The following is a 21,092-nucleotide window of genomic DNA, read 5'->3' on the forward strand; positions in this document are numbered from 1 at the left end:
CTGTTGTCTTGCCTGTTTGTTGTGGTAAGATGGCGGCGGTGTCGGGGAGCAGAGGACTGGATATTAGCCTCGCAGCCTTACAAAGGCAGGATCCGTATATTTTTCGTATTGTGGATGTGGCTAGTCAGGTAGCGCTATACACCTTCAGTCAGAGAGACAATGAATGGGTGAGTTTGATGTGTATGGAGACTTTCTGTAACGTCCTCCAGTGAAGTTGCTACTGTTGCTGCAGGAAGGCAAAACGATGGGTGACTGGTGCTGAATTTGGCGTTACTGTATTTCGAAAACCATTGATGAACTTTGTACATCAAACTGTGGGTTGTGCTTTCCTGTGCAACTTAACAGCGCACGTTCAGGTTGCGCTTGAAAAGATACGTATTGAGAGATGCGAGATCTTTGTAGATGATTCTCTGATTTTCTAACGGCTCAAAATGAAATGAATATAAAAATGTTGAGTGATGCGATAACATTGGACTAAAAATCATTGTGTGTAAACGACTCCCGAAATATTCAATGCAGCTGGAACTGGTGCCTGGAATGTTAAAGGGCTTTTAAAAAAAAAGTTATGTAAGAAAATGGATGCTAAAACATTGGTCAATTCGAGAATTTAGGACTAAAGATTTCAAATATCATTGATCTTGTACATTTGCCCTTTTGTTCAATTTTTGTTTTGACTACTTCCAGAATTGTTTTCTTCATTAGGTGGAACTTAACCGGCGTGCAGTAATAGAATGTGTAATTTATAGTACAGTTTAGTAAAATATTACTTTGTCTGTCACTTCCAACTTCTAAAAATTGAACATTTCATTCGTGATTGGAATAACATTTATGTTATTCTTTGAAAGAGCAGGGACACATGTACAAATATTAGAGCGTAGTATTTTGATAAATCTCCAAATGCTGACATGGATGCAACTCTCCATTAATATAGTGATTGTTTTTTTTTACTGAAAAGGCAAGTTTCAATCTGTAAGATGAGTGGATCCTGGATTACTGGAAAACCGAGGCACCCTGGTCAAGAAAGAATGCAAGCTTCTCTTTCAGTAACTTGCCACATAAGTGCCCCCCCCCCCCCAACTGTATTTAGGATCAGTATTCACCTATCGAAACAATTCTGTCATTGCCAAGTGTCACTTTATTTTATTATCACTCATGGGATATGGGTTTTACTGTTTGGACCAGTTTTTATTGCCCTTCCCTACTTGCCCTTGACAAGGTGGTTGTGAGCTGTGTTCTTGAACTGCTGCTATGCATTTGGTGTAGGTATATCCACAATGCCATTGGGCAGGAAGTTCCAGAATTTTGACCCAGCAATACTGAGGGAATTCCAAGTCAGAATAGTAAGTGGCTTGAAGGGAAACTTGCTGGTGGCAGTGTTCCCACGTATCTGCTGCCCTTCTCTATCTTGATGGTAGTGCTTGTGGGTTTGGAGAATACTGTCTAAGGAGGTTTGATGGATTAGTGCAGTGCATCTTGCAGGTGGTACACAGCACTGCTACTTAGTGTATACAGAGGAACCTCAATTATCTGAACGAGATGGGCAGGCACTATTTCGTTCAGATGATTGATAATCAATTTTAGGTTAAACAGGGTAAGCCACGGTGATCTAACGCTCTACTGTACCAGAGAATTTGTTTAAATTAATAATTGTAATGAGTCTACCATTTAAACAAGCTAATCTTTGCAATCTGCAAATTACAGGTTAAAATGAGAAGAGCTAAACTCTTGCATGAAACCCCAGAATTAAACAAGGTCCCAAACAACATCGGTGATTGCAAGACCATTTACAGTATCAGTTTCCGGGAACTCAGTCTCGAGATATTAAAACGGAAGCTCCGCCTTGCGCATGTGTTTATGTTCTCTGAGTATGTTTTCTAAACGAATGGCCCAGTAAAGTGTCAGGAATACTGTAGAGTCATAGAGATGTACAGCAGGGAAACAAACCCTTTGGTCCAACACGTCCATGCCAACCAGATATCCCAACCCAATCTAGTCCCACCTGTCAGCAACCAGCCCATATCCCTCCAAACCCTTCCTATTCATATACCCATCCAAATGCCTCTTAAATGATGCAATTGTACCAGCTTCCACCACTTCCTCAGCCAACTCATTCCATACATGTACCACCCTCTGTGTGAAAAGGTTGCCCCGTAGGTCTCTTTTATATCTTTCCCCTCTCACCCCAAACCTATGCCGTCTAGTTCTGGACTCCCCGACGCCAGGGAAAAGACTTTGTCTATCTACCCTATCCATGCCCCTCATAATTTTGTAAACCTCTGTAAGGTTGCCCCTCAATCTCCGATGCTCCAGGGAAAACAGCTCCAGCCTGTTAAGCCTCTCCCTAAGGCTCAAATCCTCCAACCCTGCAACATTCTTGCAAATCTTTTCTGAACCCTTTCAAGTTTCACAACATCTTTCCGATAGGAAGGAGACCAGAATTGCACGCAATATTCCAGCAGTGGCCTTACCAATGAACTGTACAGCCGCAACATGACCTCTCAACTCCTGTACTCCATATTCTAACCAATAAAGGAAAGCATACCAAACACCTTCTTCACTATCCTATCTATCTGCGACTCCACTTTCAAGGAGCTATGAACCTGCACTTCAAGGTCTCTTGGTTCAGCAACACTCCCTAGGACCTTACCATTTAGTGTATAAGTCCTGCTAAGATTTGCTTTCCCAAAATGTAGCACCTCTCATTTATCTGAGTTAAACTTCATCTGCCACTTCTCAGCCCATTGGCCCATCTGGTCAAGATCCTGTTGTAATCTGAGGTAACCCTCTTTGCTGTCCACTACACCTCCAATTTTGGTGTCATCTGCAAACTTACTAACTGTACCTCTTATGCTCGCATCCAAATCATTTATGTAAATGACAAAAAGTAGAGGACCCAGCACCGATCCTTGTGGCACTCCACTGGTCACAGGCCTCCACCACCACCCTCTGTCTTCTACCTTTGAGCCAGTTCTGTATCCAAATAGCTAGTTCTCCCTGTATTCTGTGAGATCTAACCTTCATCACATCTACCGCTCTGTCCTCATCAATCCTCTTTGTTACTTCCTCAAAAAGCTCAGTCAAGTTTGTATGACATGATCTCCCATGCACAAAGCCATGTTGACTATCCCGAATCAGTCCTTGCCTTTCCAAATACATGTACATCCTGTCCCTCAGGATTCCCTCCAACAACTTGCCCCACCAACGTCAGGCTCACTGGTCGATAGTTCTCTGGCTTACCACCCTTCTTAAAGAGTGACATCATGTTAGCCAACCTCCAGTCTTCCGGCACCTCACCTGTGACTATCGATGATACAAATATCTCAGCAAGAGGCCCAGCAATCACTTCTCTAGCTTCCCACAGAGTACTAGGGTACACATAATCAGGTCCTGGGGATTTATCCATCTTTACCTGTTTCAAGACATCCAGCACTTCCTCCTCTGTAATCTGGACATTTTGCAAGATGTCACCATCTATTTCCCTAGAGTCTATATCTTCCATATCCTTTTCCACAGTAAATACTGATGCAAAATACTCATTTAGTGTCTCCCCCATTTTCAGGGGCTCCACACAAAGGCCGCCTTGCTGATCTTTGAGGGGCCCTATTCTCTCCCGAGTTACCCTTTTGTCCTTAATGTATTTGTAAAAACTCTTTGGATTCTCCTTAACCCTATTTGCCAAAGCTATCTCATGTCCCCTTTTTGCCCTCCTGATTTCCCTCTTAAGTATACTCCTACTTCCTTCGTACTCTTCTAAGGATTCACTCGATCTATCCTGTCTATACATTACATATGCTTCCTTCTTTTTCTTAACCAAACCCTCAATTTCTTTAGTCATCCAGCATTCCCTATACCTACCAGCCTTTCCTTTCACCCTAACAGGAATATACTTTCTCTGGATTCTCATTATCTCATTTCTGAAGGCTTCCCATTTTCCAGCCATCTGCCTCCAATCAGCCTCCAATTGCCTCCAATCTGCCTCCAATCTGCCTCGAATATCTGCCTCCAATCAGCTTTCGAAAGTTCTTGCTTAATATCGTCAAAATTGGCCTTTCTGTAATTTAGAACGTCAACTTTTAGATCTGGTCTATCCTTTTCCATCATTACTTTAAATCTAATAGAATTATGGTTGCTGGCCCCAAAGTGCTCCCCACTGACTCAGTGCTCAGTCACCTGTCCTGCCTTATTTCCCAAGAGTAGGTCAAGTTTTACACCATCTCTAGTAGGTACATCCACATACTGAAACAGAAAATTGTCTTGTACGCACTTAAAACATTTACTTTTGCAAAGGACTGTTTCAGTTAACAACCCTTAACTGAAAAAATATCCAGTCATTGATGCTTGAGCTGCTTGCGTTTAGTTTTGCTTGCGTTTTCTCATCTTCAGTACAGGTAAATCGAAAACACTCACCTCGTTGATGTAATGTTTTTGCAGGATCTTGGAATTATCTTCAGATAATTGATATTTGGATAATTGAGGCTCCTCTGTATAGTGGAGGGCATGAATGTTTATAGATTTGGTGTCAATCAAGTGGCTCCTTTTTTCTGGATGGTGAGAAGATCTTGAGTTGTTTGTGCTGCGCTCATCCAAACAAGTGGGAAGTATTCCATCGCACTCCTGACTTTTGCCGTGTTGATAGTGGTCACGCTTTGTGGAGATTGGAGTTGAGTTACTAGTTGCAGGATTCCTAGCTTCTGACCTGCTGTTGTAGCCGCAGTATTTATATGGATAGACCAGTTCAATTTCTGGTTAATGGTAACCGCAAGATGTTGATAGTGGGAGATTCAGTGATGGTAATGCCATTGAATGTCAGTTGTAACCATGGGATGTTTGCTTTTGCTCATTTTTAAGTCAATCAGGGTTTTTAAAACTGTTGGCTGAACTTCTGATAGTTAATTGTATTCTGACAGCATGTGCAAGTGATAGAACTAAATGTCTAAAACCAAACGTAGTCATATTATTTACTGTGTTGATGTGTAGGCTAGAGTACAATTTTGATTTTTTATTTTCAGACTATATTTATGCTGGGGTGTGATTGCCACTCTGTACAGTTTTAATTCCTTTAGGTGTGTGATTTATACATAAAGTCAAACAGTAATACAAAACAAATCTAGCATGCAGATCAGCATCTGTACCGCATCATTTTAAATTGATGGTGTTAAACCTCCCTCGAGTGCCAGCTTTGGGAGTTGGAAAATTTCTCACACTAGGGAAGTTTAAGACAGTTTGTAAGATCAGGTTGGAGTGCTAACTCAAGACTGGGGAAGTTACAGTCGGAATGATTGACAGTGTCAGTTCCAGGAATACAGTTTGTTGTTAAGAATGGTTTGGCAGGATCCAAGGTGGGAGCGAGACCCCTTGTTGTGGAGAAGCCCAAGGAAGACCAAGAAACTGAGGAATTAAAACAGAAATGTCCTGGTATTTTCTCAGACTTTGTCGTAACCAGATTCCACTATCACAAGTTCCTGCACGAAGCAAAAGCTAAAGAGAAAGATGGAGTTAAGGTTCAGTTAATGGACACCCTGTTTGATGTAATGATGCAGGAAAAACCGAACAGGTAGAGGGTGTTTAGTCCTGAAAGCCGAAGGGACTTGCAACAGAAAGACAACACGGTACCAGATATGTATGTGGATGCATACTCCGAAAAAGAGACAGAGTATTTCTGAGGGTTATTATCTGAAAGATAGAATTCTAAGATGGAAATGGAGACCAGGGCAGGTTAGTGCAGAGGAGGAATGGGCCGAAGGGCACCAGATTGTGTTGCCGGTAGAATAGAGACAGGAGGTGTTACAGGTTGCGTATGAACTACCTGTAGGAGGTCACCTAGGGGTACAAAAGACTCGCCCAAGGTACAAAAACATGTTTATTGGCCTGGAATGAACAAGGATGGTGGTTAACTTTTGTCATATGTGTCATACATGCCAAATGGTAGGTAAGGCTCAGGGGAATAAAACCAGCACCTTTGTTGCCAATTCCCACATTTTGAAGAACCTTTCACGTGGGTTATAAGTGATTTTGTAGGTCCCCTCCCAAGAACTGAAAGTGGGAACCAGTATTTGTTAACCATAATGGATGTGTTTACCAGATTTCTGGAGGTAATTCCATTTCGGGTTATCAAGGCATAGAAGGTGGTAGAGGAGTTAGTAGCTCTTTTCACGCCATGTGGGCTACCCAGAGAGATTCAGTCAGACCAAGGTTCAAATTTTACTGCTAGGCTGTTTAAGGGGGTTATGGATAGTGTAGGTATACAGCACTTTTAAATCCAGTTCATATCATCCTGAATCCCAGGGAGCTTAAGAAAGTTGGCATCAGACCTTGAAGACTATGTTGAGAGCATACTGTCAGGATTACCGAATGACTGGGATGAAGGTATCCCATTCGTATTGTTTGCCATGAGAGATGCCCCAGACAAATTTACTCAGTTCACTCCCTTCGACTTAATATTCAGGCATGAAGAGAGAGGCTCTTTGAAATTAATTAAAAAGAAATTGTCAGGACCAAAGTCTGAGATCTCATACTTTAGATAATGTATCGGAGCTGAGGGAGAGACAGTTCTTTTCCTCTTGACTTTTAACAGATTACAGCACATGGCAAATCTTCCCTGTGTGGCTGGTTTAAATTAGCAGAGGGGTTTACCCCATGTCGTAACAATGACCCCTAGAAATTATATTTCTAACCTCGGTGAAAGGACTCAGACTGTCCATTCTATCCATGCCTTTCATAAGTTTGTAAACTACTAACAGGCAAACCCCACAACCTCTGATGTTCAAGTGGAAACGAGCTGAATTTGTCCAATCTGTCCTCCTAGCTAATACCCTCCCAATCAAGCAACATCCTGGTAGTCTTTTCTGTACCCTCGCCAAGTCTCTACCTCCTCTGGTAGTGTGGCGACCAGAACTGAACAAAATATTGCAAATGTGGCCTAACTAAAGTTCTATACCACAGCAATATGACTTGTCAATTTTTATATTCTGTGCCCTGACCGATCACCTTATCCACTTTTGTTACTACTTTCAGGGAACTGTGGATCAGTATGCCTAAATCCCTTTGTTCTTTCTATCTTTTTTTATTTTTTTTAACTTTTTTTATGCAGCTTCCCGACTGAACAGAACGTCTGACACTCCTGATCTTTCTCTTTTGTTTTCATATTACCCTCACACTACCGCCTAACTGCGGTAGTGCTTATTTTTTCCCCGCACCGTCCTCTGTTCATGTCTGTGGGTTCTGCCATTTACTGTATAATCAGAGACAATTAAAGTAATTGAGATATTAAAGGTGGTAATGGCAAGTAGAACTAGTGTCATTGGCCTTAAATTGCAATGTCTGTATGTAATCTTGCCAAACAGCATATGAATAATGAAGAGAAGACTATCATAAATGGAATTTTGTTGGAGTTTGGAAGTGATATATCAGCATTGGCATAGAAACTATAGCTATAGATGCATTGTTTATGATCAGCTAATTAATAGAGCAAAGTGAGTGAGTTAGAGTTGAAAAGTGGAGTTGGAAGATTGTGAGATAATGAATAAAACCTGAGTGTATTACTAAGTCTGGAAATACTGGAGGGTGCCATTTATGTCAGCTGCCATTTGGACAAGTTGACTAGTTGGTAAAAATAGGTTCTGTTGCATTAGATATGGGTCTCAGTGAAAACTACCTTGGATGGGACAAAGAGAATTGAGTTTAAATTGAGCAACAGGTGACCAGTCCTCCTATAGGAATAGTGGGATAAGGGTTGGGTACATGTTAAAGGAGAAGAAAAAGAAGCAGTTAAAATAAAAAATAGTTGTTTGGTGTCTGCAGTGATTAAGTTTAAGTGTGGCCATGGTTGACAGTGGTACCAATAACATAGGTAAAAAGAGGAATAATGGTAGAGGAGGGGAAAGAGTATTGTAGTGTTATGCTAGCTAATCAATTTTATATTTAGAGGGGCGGCATGGTGGCTCAGTGGTTCACACTGCTGCCTTTCAGCACCAGGGCCCCAGGTTCGATTCCAGCCTCGGGCAACTGTCTGTGTGGAGGTTGCACATTCTCCCCGTGTCTGTGTGGGTTTTCTCCGGGTGCTCCGGTTTCCTCCCACAGTCCACAGATGTGCAGGTTAGGTGAATTGGCCATGCTAAATTACCTATGGTGTTTGGTGCATTAGCCAGAGGGAAATGGGTCTGGGTGGGTTACTCTTCGGAGGGTCGGCGTGGACTTGCTGGGCCGAAGGGCCTGTTCCACACTGTAGGGAATCTAATCAAGACCAGTAGGAAGACTTCATGAACCAGGAAGGAGATTAGTAAACAGTTAATATCTCTACTAAGGATAGAAATAGGAGCATAAAGCAGATTACTGTATGACTGCAGATGTGCACTGTGGGTGGCACAGTGGCTCAGTGGTTAGCACTGCTACCTCATACAGCCAGGAACTCTGGTTCCATTCCAGCCTCTGGTGACTGTCTGTGTGGAGTTTGCACATTCTCATAGTGTCTGCGTGGGTTTTCTCTGGATGCTCTGGTTTCCTTCCACAGTCCAAAGAACGCAGGTTAGGTGAATTGGCCATGCTAAATTGCTCACTGTGTTCAGGAATGTGTAGGTTAGGTGCATTAGTCGGGGTAAATATAGGGTAGGAGAAAGTGAGGACTGCAAATGCCGGAGATCAGACTCTAGAATATGGTGTTGGAAAAGCACCGCAGGTCAGGCAGCATCCAAGGAGCAGGAGAATTGACATTTAGGGCAAAAGCCCTTCCTCAGGATCAGGAAAGGATAAATGTAGAATCAGAGAATAGGGGAATAGGTCTGAGTGGCTTACTCTTTGGAGGTTCGGTGTGGACTTGTTGGGTCAAAGGGCCTGTTTACCCACTGTAGGGATTCCATCAAATAGATTGTGACTAGTTAGGGAAAGGTGAAACTGCGGATTAGATGAGCTGTACTTTGGTCCTAAAGTTATTGTCCTCCTGAAACAGTTTGTACTGCAGAGTGTTTTTAACTAATTTGCTGGGAAATTGGAACAAGGATGTAGCAAAAAGAAAAATAAGGTGCATAATTGGTTGGAGAAATAAATTGCACTGTAAAAATATTAAGGTATTGCATGGGGTCAGGCCAAGAGGAAATGCAATAAAATCTAATTCGGGTTTACATGATCACCATGAGTAGGCCATTTGGCTCCTTGATCCTGCTTGTATGAAAATTCATAGTATAATGAAAGTGGTTATGAGCTACAAGTGTAGGTTGTTTTGATGATGACAGATGCTTGGCTGAAAGAGGAAGGACTGCATACTAATTATGCCTGGTTACTTGGGACACAGGAAGGATGGGGAAAGACAAAAATGGAGTTGGTCACTGTGTTTACTTTGAAGGAAACGACAGTGTTAGAGAGAGCTATCCTAAAAGAATCAAATACAGAATTTATTTAGAGATAAGAAACAATAAAGTTTTCATTACATTCACTGTTGCATTCGAGAGGTCACTAATTAGATGCAAAGATAGAGAAGCAAGTTTCCTGAGCTGTTAGAGGTGCAGGAATAATAGTGGTAACAGCAGTGCACTTCAGTTATCCTAATGTAAATGTTATTTACTGAATAACTTAGTCACATGAATTGGCCTTTTCTACCACTGTCAGAGCTCCAAGTTGTTGGTGACAAAATTGCAAGCTTCCACTATGTGCATCAAGCACAATAGTTAGAGATTTGCCTCAAAGGCAGCTTTTTGGGCATTTGCACTTGTTTTCAGAGATGTCCAGCATTTAGATGTTGGATTTCTGTACATATATGTTGGTTAAATCTGTTTTTCTTCATCTAACAGTGGCATTTCTCATAAATTCAGACTGTCAGAACATGCTGTTGAAGTTGCATTTAAAAACCTGTGCAGTTTCAATTACATAGTTGGTTCCCTCTTCTAAGGAAGTTAAAAACATTGTAAACATTGGTTTTACAGTGAAAATAATGGTTGTCTTACTAGACTTCTTATTTAGTCATAGAGTCAAAGATATACAGCATGGAAACAAACTCTTCAGCCCAACCTGTCTATGCCGAGCAGATATCCGCGCTAAATCGCGGCCCACTGCCAGCATTTGGCCCATATCCCTCTAAACCCTTTCTATTCATACACACGTCCAGATGCCTTTTAAATGTAATTGTACCAGCCTCCACTTCTTCCTCTGGCAGCTCACTCCACACATGCACCACCCTCTGCGTGAAAAATTGCCTCTTAAAATTTTTCCCCTCTTACCTTAAACCTATGTCCATTAGTTTTGGGGTCCCCTACCCCAGGGAAAAGACCTTGTCTATATACCATACCCATGCCCCTCATGATTTTATAAACCTCCATAAGGTCACCCCTCAGCCTCTGACGCTCCAGGGAAAATAGCCCCAGCCTCATCAGCCTCTTCTCATAGCTTAAACCCTCCAACCCTCTGAGGAATAAAAATTATTAATGCAGTTCCCAGAATCAAACAGCTGTTTTGAAAGTGAACGATACTTTTGTTTAAATCGCTACCTGGGCCTTTTTTTTATTTGTTTCTAGGATTTGGACGTTCCTTATTGAACCTAAAAGGGTGATGTGCTGCTTTCTGGAACTGCTGCAAGACCACTGTGCTGTTAAGAAGAGTGTTCCAGGATTTTGACTTGTGATATTACCATGGATTAGATTTCAGGGAACTACCCTTTTTATGGCGCTTATCTGTATTTGTTTTCACAGAAACAAGTACAGTCAGCTTGGAAGTCTGTGCAAAGGCAATTATGTATATGCCAAAAGTCACGTCAAAGAACATAAAGATCTTTTAAGACTGGGAATGTTCCTGTTCTGGGTCACTAAGCAGGATTTAATAGTGTAGCCTATACACCTAATGTAAAAGTTTGATTGAATGAGGAAGGAAAAGTGTCAGATCTGCCTGCACAGGTCAGTCAGAGATCAGTAGTGGATTCCTTGCAGAGAGAGACAATACTCTGGAAGTCAACTTGCCAAACTGGGAAACTGAGAAGTGTAAAAATGATTTCTTAAGAGCTGTGGCACATCTTAATTGGTTCATGAAGAACTGAGAGAACCCTCAAGATTTCTAATGTATAGAAAGCTGTTGGATCAAATTCAGAACAAATAAAAGGTCTGTTTGGACTTCTGAGCTTAAACGTTGGTGGATTTCCTGCCAATGCACCTGTACAGGAAGTTAGTGCTGTTTACGTTATCTCTGCACTAACACTGCATTGGAGCCAAAAGTAATTTGCCTGTTGTTGCTATCTTTTCATTGCTGCCCCATTTTCCGTCCACATTCCATGCTGTTCACAGCTTTCCTCTTGCTGCCCCACATGGTGCTTCATTCATTTTTCTTCATTGCATTTCTCACTACCCTGCTTCTCCATCCTCCCTGGTGATTTGTTTGCTGGCCTTGTTTTATACAAAATATACACCAGCTCCTGCACTTAATCACAGTAATTCCCACACTTTAAACAATGCACCTACATATTTTAAAAAGTTGAGAATATGGTGGGTATGGCTATCTCAGTGTTGTTAGCAGTGCAATATTTGAGAGTAATCATTTGCAAAACTTAAGTTAAAAGACAATGATATCACAGTCACTGCAACTGCATATGTGATGAGTACATCTCCTGCAGTTGTGTTAAATAATATGGGTTTACAAAATACGCTTTTAAGTTAATAGTATATATGCTTTGTTTCATTCATATCTGTATAAAGTTTCATGTAAAATGTGGAATGATTTATTTTCATATAATTCAGAGTTTGAATTTTGTTTTAAAAGTTAATGATCACTAATATTTATAGCATTGTGCATCTTTTCTTTCAAATTCATATCATCCTTAACTTAATTAGCCACAAATGGTCCATTCTTCTTGTGTCTTTTTCAATGGAAAATGGTTTTAAGAGCTATCAAGGGTCTCCTTAAATGTCTACCACTGTGTTTTTTATGTTCTTAAGTTATGTAGCTTAGTTTCCCAGTCCACTTTAGCTTACACTGTCTGTATACTGTTTATATTGCTTTTAAGAATTCAGTGAGGGACTCTAGTTTCCAAATTTCAAATTAAAGTTTGATTATATGTAAACATTTATAGGTAATGATCCTTCACTTATTAATCTTGTTTAATTTTTAATCTGGTGTATGCAATTTTTGAGAAGATTTTTAGCTCAGGTTGAGGTTCAAATTGTGAGTTTGCTTGCTGAGCTGGCAGGTTTGTTTTCAGAAGTTTTGTCACCATGCTCGGTAACGTCATCAGTGAGCTTCCAGTGAAGCGTTGGTGTTCTGTCCTGCTTTCTATTTATGGGGCTTGGTCTGTTAAGGTGGGTGATATCATTTCCAGTTCTTTTTCTCAGTGATTGGTAAATGGGGTCCAAATTGATGGACTCCACCAAGAAACACATCAATTTGGACCCCATTTACCAACCTCTGAGGAAAAAGAACTGGAAATGATATCACCCACCACAACAGACCAAGACACCAATAGCAAGCGGGATCGAATACCAGCACTTCATTGGAGACTCACTGGTGATGAAATGACTGAAAACAAACCTGCCTGTTTAGCAAGCAAACATACAACCTTTAAATCTGATAATTACCAATGGCTTGTTCCCTGGCTGGTTTCAGAATCTCCAGTTTTAAGAAACTGGCCCACGTACCTTCTGTGAACTCAATTTGTCAGGCTATCTTTGTCCTCGATTCATTCACTTTATTGGAAGAGTAAAATTTCCCACAATTTTATTGCAGTCCCTTTCTTACAAGAACTGATTATTTTTATTATTTATACCCTGTCTTATAATGTAGCTGAACATCAATTGTCATCAGTAGCTTCTATTTCATATTACCACCCAACCTCATTATTCATTTTGATTTCTCATTTCTCACTGATGTACTCCATATCGTCCTTAGATTATAAGGTTAGATAAAGTAGCAGATTTAAGCCATTCAGTCCAAAAAGTGTGCACCATTCTCCTGCCTTCTCCCCGTCACCTGTGATCCCTTTACTATTCAAGAACATATCTTTCTCTGATTTAGGCACACTCAATTATGTGGTCTTCACAGCCTTCTGCAGCAACGACTTCCATAGATTCACCACTTTCTGGCTGAAGAAATTCTCTCTCATCTCAGTTCTAAAGAGTTGTCACTTCCCTCTGAAGCTTGTGCATTCTAGTCTGAATCTTTCCTACTCGACTTCTCCATGTCCATTCTGTAAGTTTCAATGAGATCTCCCTCATCCTTCTAAACTCCATCCAGTACAGACAGAGGCCTCAACCGCTCCTCATATAACAAACCCTTTGTCCCCAGGGCCATTCTTGTAAACCTTCTCTGGACCCTCTCCAAGGCCAGCTCATCTTTCCATAGATATGGAGCCAAAACTGCTCACAGTAGTCAAAATGTAGTCTGACCAGAGCCTAAGACAGCCTCAGCAGTACATCCCTACTCTTGTATTCTAACTCTTCTGAAACGAATGCTAACTTCTTAATTGTCACTTCGGCCTGCATGTTAACCTTAAGAGAATCCAGAACTAGGTTTCCCAAATCCTTTTTTATGCTTCAGATTTCTGAAGCCTTTTCCTCATTTAGAAAATAGTCTGCACCTCTATTCTTTCCACCAAAGTACATAACCTCTCACTTTCCCACATTATGTTTCATCTGCCGCTTCTTTGCCCACTCTCGTGGCCTGTCCAAAATCTTCAGCCTTCCTGCTCCTGCCTGTCCCTCCACCTATCTTCGTCCTCTGAAAACTTAGCAATAATGCCCTCTGTTCCTTCATCTTTATCTTTTAATGTAGGAGAAAGATGCTGGAGATCAGAGTCAAAAAGTGTAGTGTTGGAAAAGCACAGCTGGTCAGGCAGCATCTGAGGAGCAGGAGAGTCGACATTTTGAGCACATGAAGACAGCTTATGCTCAAAACGTTGACTCTCCTCCTCGAATGCTGCCTGACTGGCTGTGCTTTTCCAGTACCACGTTTTTTGAGTCCATATCTTAAATATAGAAGGTGACTGGCTGTGGTCCCAACACAGACTCCTGTGGAATTCCACTAGTCTCCAGATGCCATCCTGAAAAAGATCAGTTTATCCCCACTCTCTGCCTTCTGTAAGTCAACCAATCCTCTTAATCACGCCAGTACCTTGTCTCTAACACCATGGCCACTCTCCTATTTAGCAGCCTGCTAAGTGACACCTTGTCAAAGGCCTTCTGGAAATCCAAATAGAGCATGTCCATTGGTTCTTCTCTTGTCTAACCTGCTCATTTCCTCAATGAATTCTTACAGATTTCTCTGGCATGACCTCCCCTTGATGAAACCGTGATGACTCAACCTATTTTACCATGAACTTCCAAGTACTCTGCAATCTCATCCTTAATAATAGACTCTAAAGTCTTGTCAGCATCTGAGGTTAGACTAATAAGCCTATAATTTCCCATCTTCTGTCTCCGCCACCCTTTAAACCCTTTAAAATTAGCCATTTTCCAGATTCTTCTTGACTCCAGTAATTCCTGAAAGATCACCACCAATGTGTCACCATCTGTTTCCTTCAGAACCCTTGGGTATAGTCCATCATCCATGTATTCCAGGTGATTGACCCTTGATTAACAGAGCTACCCATCCTTTTGATTTTCCTGTCTTCCTTTTTAATATTCAGGTGTCCAGCTGTAGCCATTTTGCAGTATTTCTCCAGAGACGCTGTCATAGCATTTTAGTTATTTCCATTTGACTCATCCATTGTATGGCTCTGTATATTCAAATAGAAAGCTCTTATTTCTGTCTTTTTATGGCTTTTGTCTACTCTGACTTTATATGTTGGTGCATTTGTATGCTTCTTTGTCATTTCCTGTCACAGTAAAAAGTAAAATATTGTGAATACTGTAAGTCTTAAAGAAAAGTAATGATACTGAAAAGCTCAGGAGGGTGAGACAGCATTTGTGGAGGGAGGCAAGGTTGACCTTTTGGGTTGATAACGTTTCATCTGACCTGCTGAATTTTTTGTTTGTTTTTATCTCTTTCAATCACCACAGGTTATCACTACCTTGCACCACTGCTTGTACTTTCTCTTGAGCAAAATCTTCCAAATGAAATTGGGTAACATGGAAGGCAAACTTGTCGAATAAATTCTGTGATGTGTTTTGTAGTAAGATGCAGAAGCAACCCCTAGAATAGGCTATTTTAGACCTGGTTATATATAATGACGTAGGATTTAAGAAGAGATCTCCTGTTTAAGGATATCAATCACAACTTGGTCAAACTTCAAAATCTTCTTTGTTGAAGAACAGCTCTGGTTCAAACCAATAGACTCAAGCAGTTAGAGAAGTATGAAGAAGGAGGTACAGATTGGGAAAATAGTCTGAAGGGCAAGTCAGTGGATGAGTCATTGTAAAGACTTAATCAGATGTTTCATAACACTCAGCAAATGTTTATTTCTGGTAGTAAGGGTGAACTACCCATAGTTAACATAGCAGATTTTAAAAAAGTATTCAATCAAAAAACAAAGGCATACAAAGTGACACAAACTAGTGGTAGGCCAAACAATTGGATTTTTTTGGGGGGAGCCAGCAGCAGATGACTAAAAAGCGAATAAAAAGAGAAAATTGGATGTATAAGTAAATTGGCAAGAAGTGTGAAAACAGATGGCAAGAACTCCTGAGCATATAAAAAGAGAGTAGCTGAAGCAAGTATAGGCACCTTGGAGAATTCAATGGGGGCATTAATGATAGAGAACAGGGAAATGACAACTAATTGAAGCCAGCATTTTGCATTGTTGTTCATGGTGGAATATGCAATAAACATCCCAATGCCTCACAACACCAGGGACCCGGGTTTGATTCCTGCCTCTGGTAACTCTCCGTGTGGAGTTTGCACATTCTCCCCATGTCTGCGTGGGTTTCCTCTGGGTGCTCTGGTTTCCTCACTCAATCCAAAAATCTGAAGGTTAGGTGAATTGGCCATGCTAAATTGTCCATTGTGTTCAGGGATGTGTAGGTTTGGTGCATTAGTCAGGAGTAAATGTAGATTAGTAGGGTAGGGGAATGGGTTTGGGATGGTTACTCATCAGTGGGTCGGTGTCGACATGGACCTAATGGCCTGTTTCCACACTGTTGGGGATTCTACGATAACAGTTAAATAAGATGCTAATGGGGGGACTTTCTATTCTAACAGTCTCTAACATGAGGAAAGAAGTATTTGATAAAATAATGGATCTCAAGACAGAACAGTCTACAGGGCCTGAAAGCTTGGGTGGAGAAGGCCGTCCAAGGGTTTTACTGGGGGTGGCAACAGAGATCGTGGAGACAATCTTCAAAATATTCCAAAACTCGATGGATCCTTGGGGTGTTCCAGAAGATTGGAAAATTGCTAATGTGACTCCCCTCATCAGGAACAGAGACATATAGTAGGAAAATTATAGACCAGTTAGCCAAACGTTTGGAAAGGCTTGAGTCCATTATTAAGGAATAAAATAGAAATAGAAAAATATTTAGAAAAGCACAACACAATGAAGCAGAGTCAGCATGGTTTTTTGAAGGGGAAATCATGTTGGAAAAATTTACTAGAATTATTTTGAGGATATAACAAACCTTTGGTAAACGTGAACTGATGATGCAGTGTATTTATGATGGCTCTACATAAGATGCCACATAAGATTACTACCCAAGTTGGAGCTGACAGTATTGGTTAGCTTGCAGAAGACAGAGTCAGGATTAATGGTTCTTTTTCAGATTGGAAAGATGTAGCTAGTAGAATGCCACACGGATCAGTTCTCGGGCTTCAGCCATTTATTATCTATATTAATGACTTGGAGGAGGGCAGAGTGTAATATATCTACATTTTCTGATTATACAAATATAAGTGGGAAGGTATGTCATGATGAGAACATAAGGGGATATGGATATGGGTGAGTGCATGGATTTTAATGCAGGAAAATGTGAGGTCATGCACTCTGATAGAAAAATCAAAATTTAAATGGAGAGAGACTTGGAAAAAAGTGCAGTGCAGACAGATCTGGGTGGTAGTGTGCATAAATCACAACAAGGTAGCATGCGGGTGCTGTAAGTAATTAAGGGCAGCAAATGAAATGTTGTCCTTTATTGCTCGGGGTTTGGAGTTTTAAAACCGCGGAAGTCTTATTACAACTGTGCAGGCTGTTGGTGAGGCTGCACCTAAAGTACTGTGTACAGTTTTGGTCCCCTTATCTTTAAAAACAAGCAGTGACACTGGAGGCTATTCAAAAGAAATTCACTCAGTTGATTCCTGGGGTGAATGAGTTGACTTATCAAGAATGACTAAACAGGTTAGGCCCTTAATAATTAAAGTTGTGAATATCCGAGTTAGGGGATGATCTTATTGAAACATTCAAGATCCTGAGAGGGCTTGACAGGGTAAATGTTGAAACATTTGTTTCTACATGTGGATAATCTCAAATTAGGAGACATTATTACAGAATGAGGGGGCACTCATTTAAAACTGAGATGCAAAAGAATGATTTCTCCTAGAGGGTAGAGGTGTCTGAAATTCTGTCCCAGAGAGTTGCAGATGTTAGATCACTGAAAATATTTAAAGAGGAGATGGGTAGATTTTTGAAATATCAAAGAGTTCAGGGATATAAGGAGCTTGTATGAAAGAGGAGTTGAGATTTGGAGCAAGCATGAGAGCCTACAAATTGGCCTATTTCTTCTATTTCATGTATAAACCACCCTTCTGAAAAAACATGCAGTCCCTCCAATTTTTCTTCCTGCTGTGCGAGCCTCTGAGGTCCATGCATGGAACCGCATAGTGGCTACACACATGCAACAGCGCAATTTAGACTGGCCTTTGCCCTCTACACCCACCTCACTATTTAGTATAAGTTAATGTAAAACACTCCCTAGAGGCCATGTTATGTGTTTTGCTAGTCACTGGTTCCTGCACAGTTCAAGGTGAAGGCAATCCCAGTGGCACAGCATCTTCTTTCCTCCATATTGGTGCCATTGTCCCACGAATCAAACCCATTTGCCCATGCTGATCTTTCATGAACATTCTCTCTGAAATGAGATCTGAGAATTTGTTGCTCCTAACGAAAATCTGATCACTGTCCATGTGCACTTGCATGTGTCTTGTCAAGCCAGCACATAACAACCAATCATAGTCTGAGTTACAAATTTGTCCATCAGTTTATCTGAACTGAGATTTTATAAGCTTACATTAATCGAAAGCAAAAGCTTCTGAGGCACATTTTTGGTTTTCTGGACCTGTGAAAATTCAAAAAAGTATGAACTGAAGGGATCTATTCTCCCTTATGGAAGGCAGAGAAGAAAAGGCTAAAATCTCACGTCATGTATATCTTTGAGATGTAAAGGGGAAAAAAAATGTTGTTTCTCAATTCTTACAGCAGGTCCCTGATTTCAACAAAAGCTGATTAATTGTTAGACAACTTGCCACCGTAATGCTCCACCTCGCTATGGTGTTGCCCATAAATGCAGCCATCTTATTTGTTTTGTACTAATTTGTTCCTGGCTTGCCATAGTATTTCAAACATTAGTTCCTAGCTACTCCTACTCCCTTGGCAGAACTTCCTTTTTTTTAGTCCTGTCTATGTCTTCTTCCACTTTTTATTTTCCCCAGTACTAAGGAGCTGCCCTTAAAGCTAGAACCGGGGAAGCATTTCAACCTTCAGACCTTTTACTCCCACTGATTACTAGCCCCTCAAATTTGCACACTAATTCACATTTAATTTAAGCCTGAATTAATATTTCCATTAGTTCCCTCATTCCATTAGGTTTCAGACATTCCTTCAAACTAATTTAGATCAAAACTCTCCAAGGCTGGTAGAAATTGAACTTGGATCTTCTGGCTTAGAGTTATGAGCACTATGTCATGAGACCCCATAGAAGGAGGTACATATGCATGAACCATTGAAGATGGAATAGCAGATTGAAGAGTTGCTTAAAAAAGCATAAGAGATCCGGGGCATTATATACAGAGGCACACAGGACAAAACAATTCAAAGATGTTAGAACCATAGAAAAGTTACAGCACCCTGTTTAACTTCCATAATATTTTGACCACCTCAATTAATTCACCTCTTAATCTCTTCTGTTCTAAGGTAAATGACCCTAGCGTATTCATCTTTTCTCACGGCTATAATTTTTAAGCCCTGACAACATTCCTGTAATGAAACTCTTGAAACATTGGCTTGACCTCAACTAAAGTGTCCAATCCAGAGCACCACTCTTCAGGCAGAATGCGAATGCTTTCATGAAAATACTGGAAAGGTTGCAAAAATGGTTAAAGGGATAAGAACTTCCCATAACAAGATATACTGGAAAGGAAAAAGTTTGAGAGGAGTTTTGAGAGAGGATTTCAATTTTAAATGAACTTTATAGTCTTCACAATATTCAGAAAATTTATTTTTCACTCCATCACCTATTTGCGTTGCTGGCTTCCCCTCTCCATAAAATGCCTGAACCAGATTCTTCTTAACTTTGGCCTCCTATCTGCTCTTGAGCATCCCACTCTGATACCCCTAAGATCTTTATTCTATTCTTAGTTTCTTAGTGTCCATGGCACCTGTTCTGATGATCCTAACTTTCACACTGATACTTCCTATATGTCTTTCTGTGGATACTCCTCCATTGCTCCTCAATCTTGCAGATCTTATTTCCCAGATTTCACCTCTCACTTAAAACAACAATTGTATCAAAGCTAAGGACATGGGGAATCCTATTAGCCTTCCCTCTTGAATATTTATCCTTATTATTTCTGCCACTTTAAGCCACAATGCCATAACCAAGCATACAATCCCTTCCCTTTGAGCATTCTGAAGACTTGTTTGCTGCACGATACAACACCAGCCCTTTTAGTGCCTTTCTTTTTCACAACTGTGAGTCTCTGTCTAAGTGAAAGAGCCATTTATTTGTACATTAAATTTAATATAGTGCATTCACAGCTTGCAGTGCTGTTTCTACAGCCCTGACCAAACGCAAACTGGGCGATCACTCTACCTTTTAATTGGTGAGCATGCTTCTGAGCCTCCAGTTATTTGGTAATTTAATTCTCTGCTCCACTCTCACTGAGATGCCTGCTCTGTCCCTTTATATATTGTTCTCATGAAAATGTAAGTGTATTTGTTTAATTACTAAATATTGCTAATGATATTCTCCAAACCTCTTAAAATTAAAAAAAAAAATCTTTTTTTTTGGTTAAGTTTTAAGAACTTATGTTTCAAAAATAAGTTCTTAAAACTTAACCAAAAAAAAAGATTTTGCACATTTTTGGAAACCGGAGCACCCAGAGGAAACCCACGCAGACACAGGGAGAATGTGCAAACTCCACGCAGTCAGTCGCCTGAGGCGGGAATTGAACCTGGGTCTCTGGCACTGTGAGGCAACTGTGCTAACTACTGTGCCACCGTGCTTCCCATGACTTTCAGCAATAATTTTTTTAGACACAAGTAGATGGTCCCTCAGTGCTAATTTCTTGGTGTACATAACATGCTGAATCAAACACAGAGGATGATAGAAGAAGAATAATATAAAAGGTTTGCTAATGAGAAAAGTAAAGAAACAGAAGATGGATCCAGTGGAGATGATTGAGATGGTGATCTGTTGGTAATGCCACTGGGCTAATGATCCTGAGGTCCTGGCTATTTGCAAAAGCAATGTGGCTTTAAATCTCATCATGGCAACTGTTGGAATTTAAATTCAATTGTTAAAAATTTCAATAAAAGCAGGAATTCAGCTAATCTTAGTAATAATCAATCATGAAACCATTGTCTTTTGTTGTAGAAACTCCTCTGGTTCATTCATGTCCTTTTGGGGAAGGAAGTCATCCCATTCATATCTGATCTTGTCCACATGTGACTCCAGAGCTACAGAAATGGAGTTGACTTTTGACTGCCTTCTGAAATGGCCAAACAAGTCACTCAGTTCAAAGGCAATTAGCGATGGACAACAAATGTTGACCTTGCCCATGAAAGAATTTTTAAAAAACAGCTGGACTTGGCAATAACAGAATCATTAGTGGCAATTGCATTTCATTCTCCAAAATTGCAGAACAGTGCATAAAGGATAAAATTATATCCCTTGACCAAGATCTCTATTCTTTGCAATAATCGTTTGGTAAACTTCTTATTTGCTATTAATTTGTAGGTTTACCCAGCTAACAGAAAGCATCCA

The 21,092-nt window shown here is 40.5% G+C and overlaps 2 protein-coding genes across 23 annotated transcripts in view; one reads left to right on the plus strand and one right to left on the minus strand.

The window, feature by feature from the left end:
- The window catches only part of LOC122559424 (calcium voltage-gated channel subunit alpha1 C), a 1,175,809-nt gene that overhangs the window by 1,110,005 nt on the left and 44,712 nt on the right, over positions 1–21,092 (minus strand). The gene's annotated exons all lie outside the window — the stretch shown is intronic.
- Positions 30–21,092, plus strand: part of LOC122559590 (mRNA-decapping enzyme 1B) — a 115,406-nt gene continuing 94,343 nt past the window's right edge. For 3 of the 9 annotated variants that reach the window (XM_043709334.2, XM_087997317.1, XM_043709333.2), the window contains exon 1: positions 30–167. In XM_043709334.2, the coding sequence (XP_043565269.1) occupies positions 30–167 (138 nt within the window). Of the gene's footprint in view, positions 168–10,502; positions 11,142–21,092 lie in introns of all 9 variants that reach the window. The other 6 variants (XM_043709336.2, XM_043709342.2, XM_087997318.1 and 3 more) reach the window with 5 other exon arrangements.

The sequence above is a fragment of the Chiloscyllium plagiosum genome, unplaced genomic scaffold, assembly GCF_037043375.1.
Source record: "Chiloscyllium plagiosum isolate Xiang-an unplaced genomic scaffold, Cpla_swu_hap1 HiC_scaffold_19, whole genome shotgun sequence".
NCBI lineage: Eukaryota > Metazoa > Chordata > Chondrichthyes > Orectolobiformes > Hemiscylliidae > Chiloscyllium > Chiloscyllium plagiosum.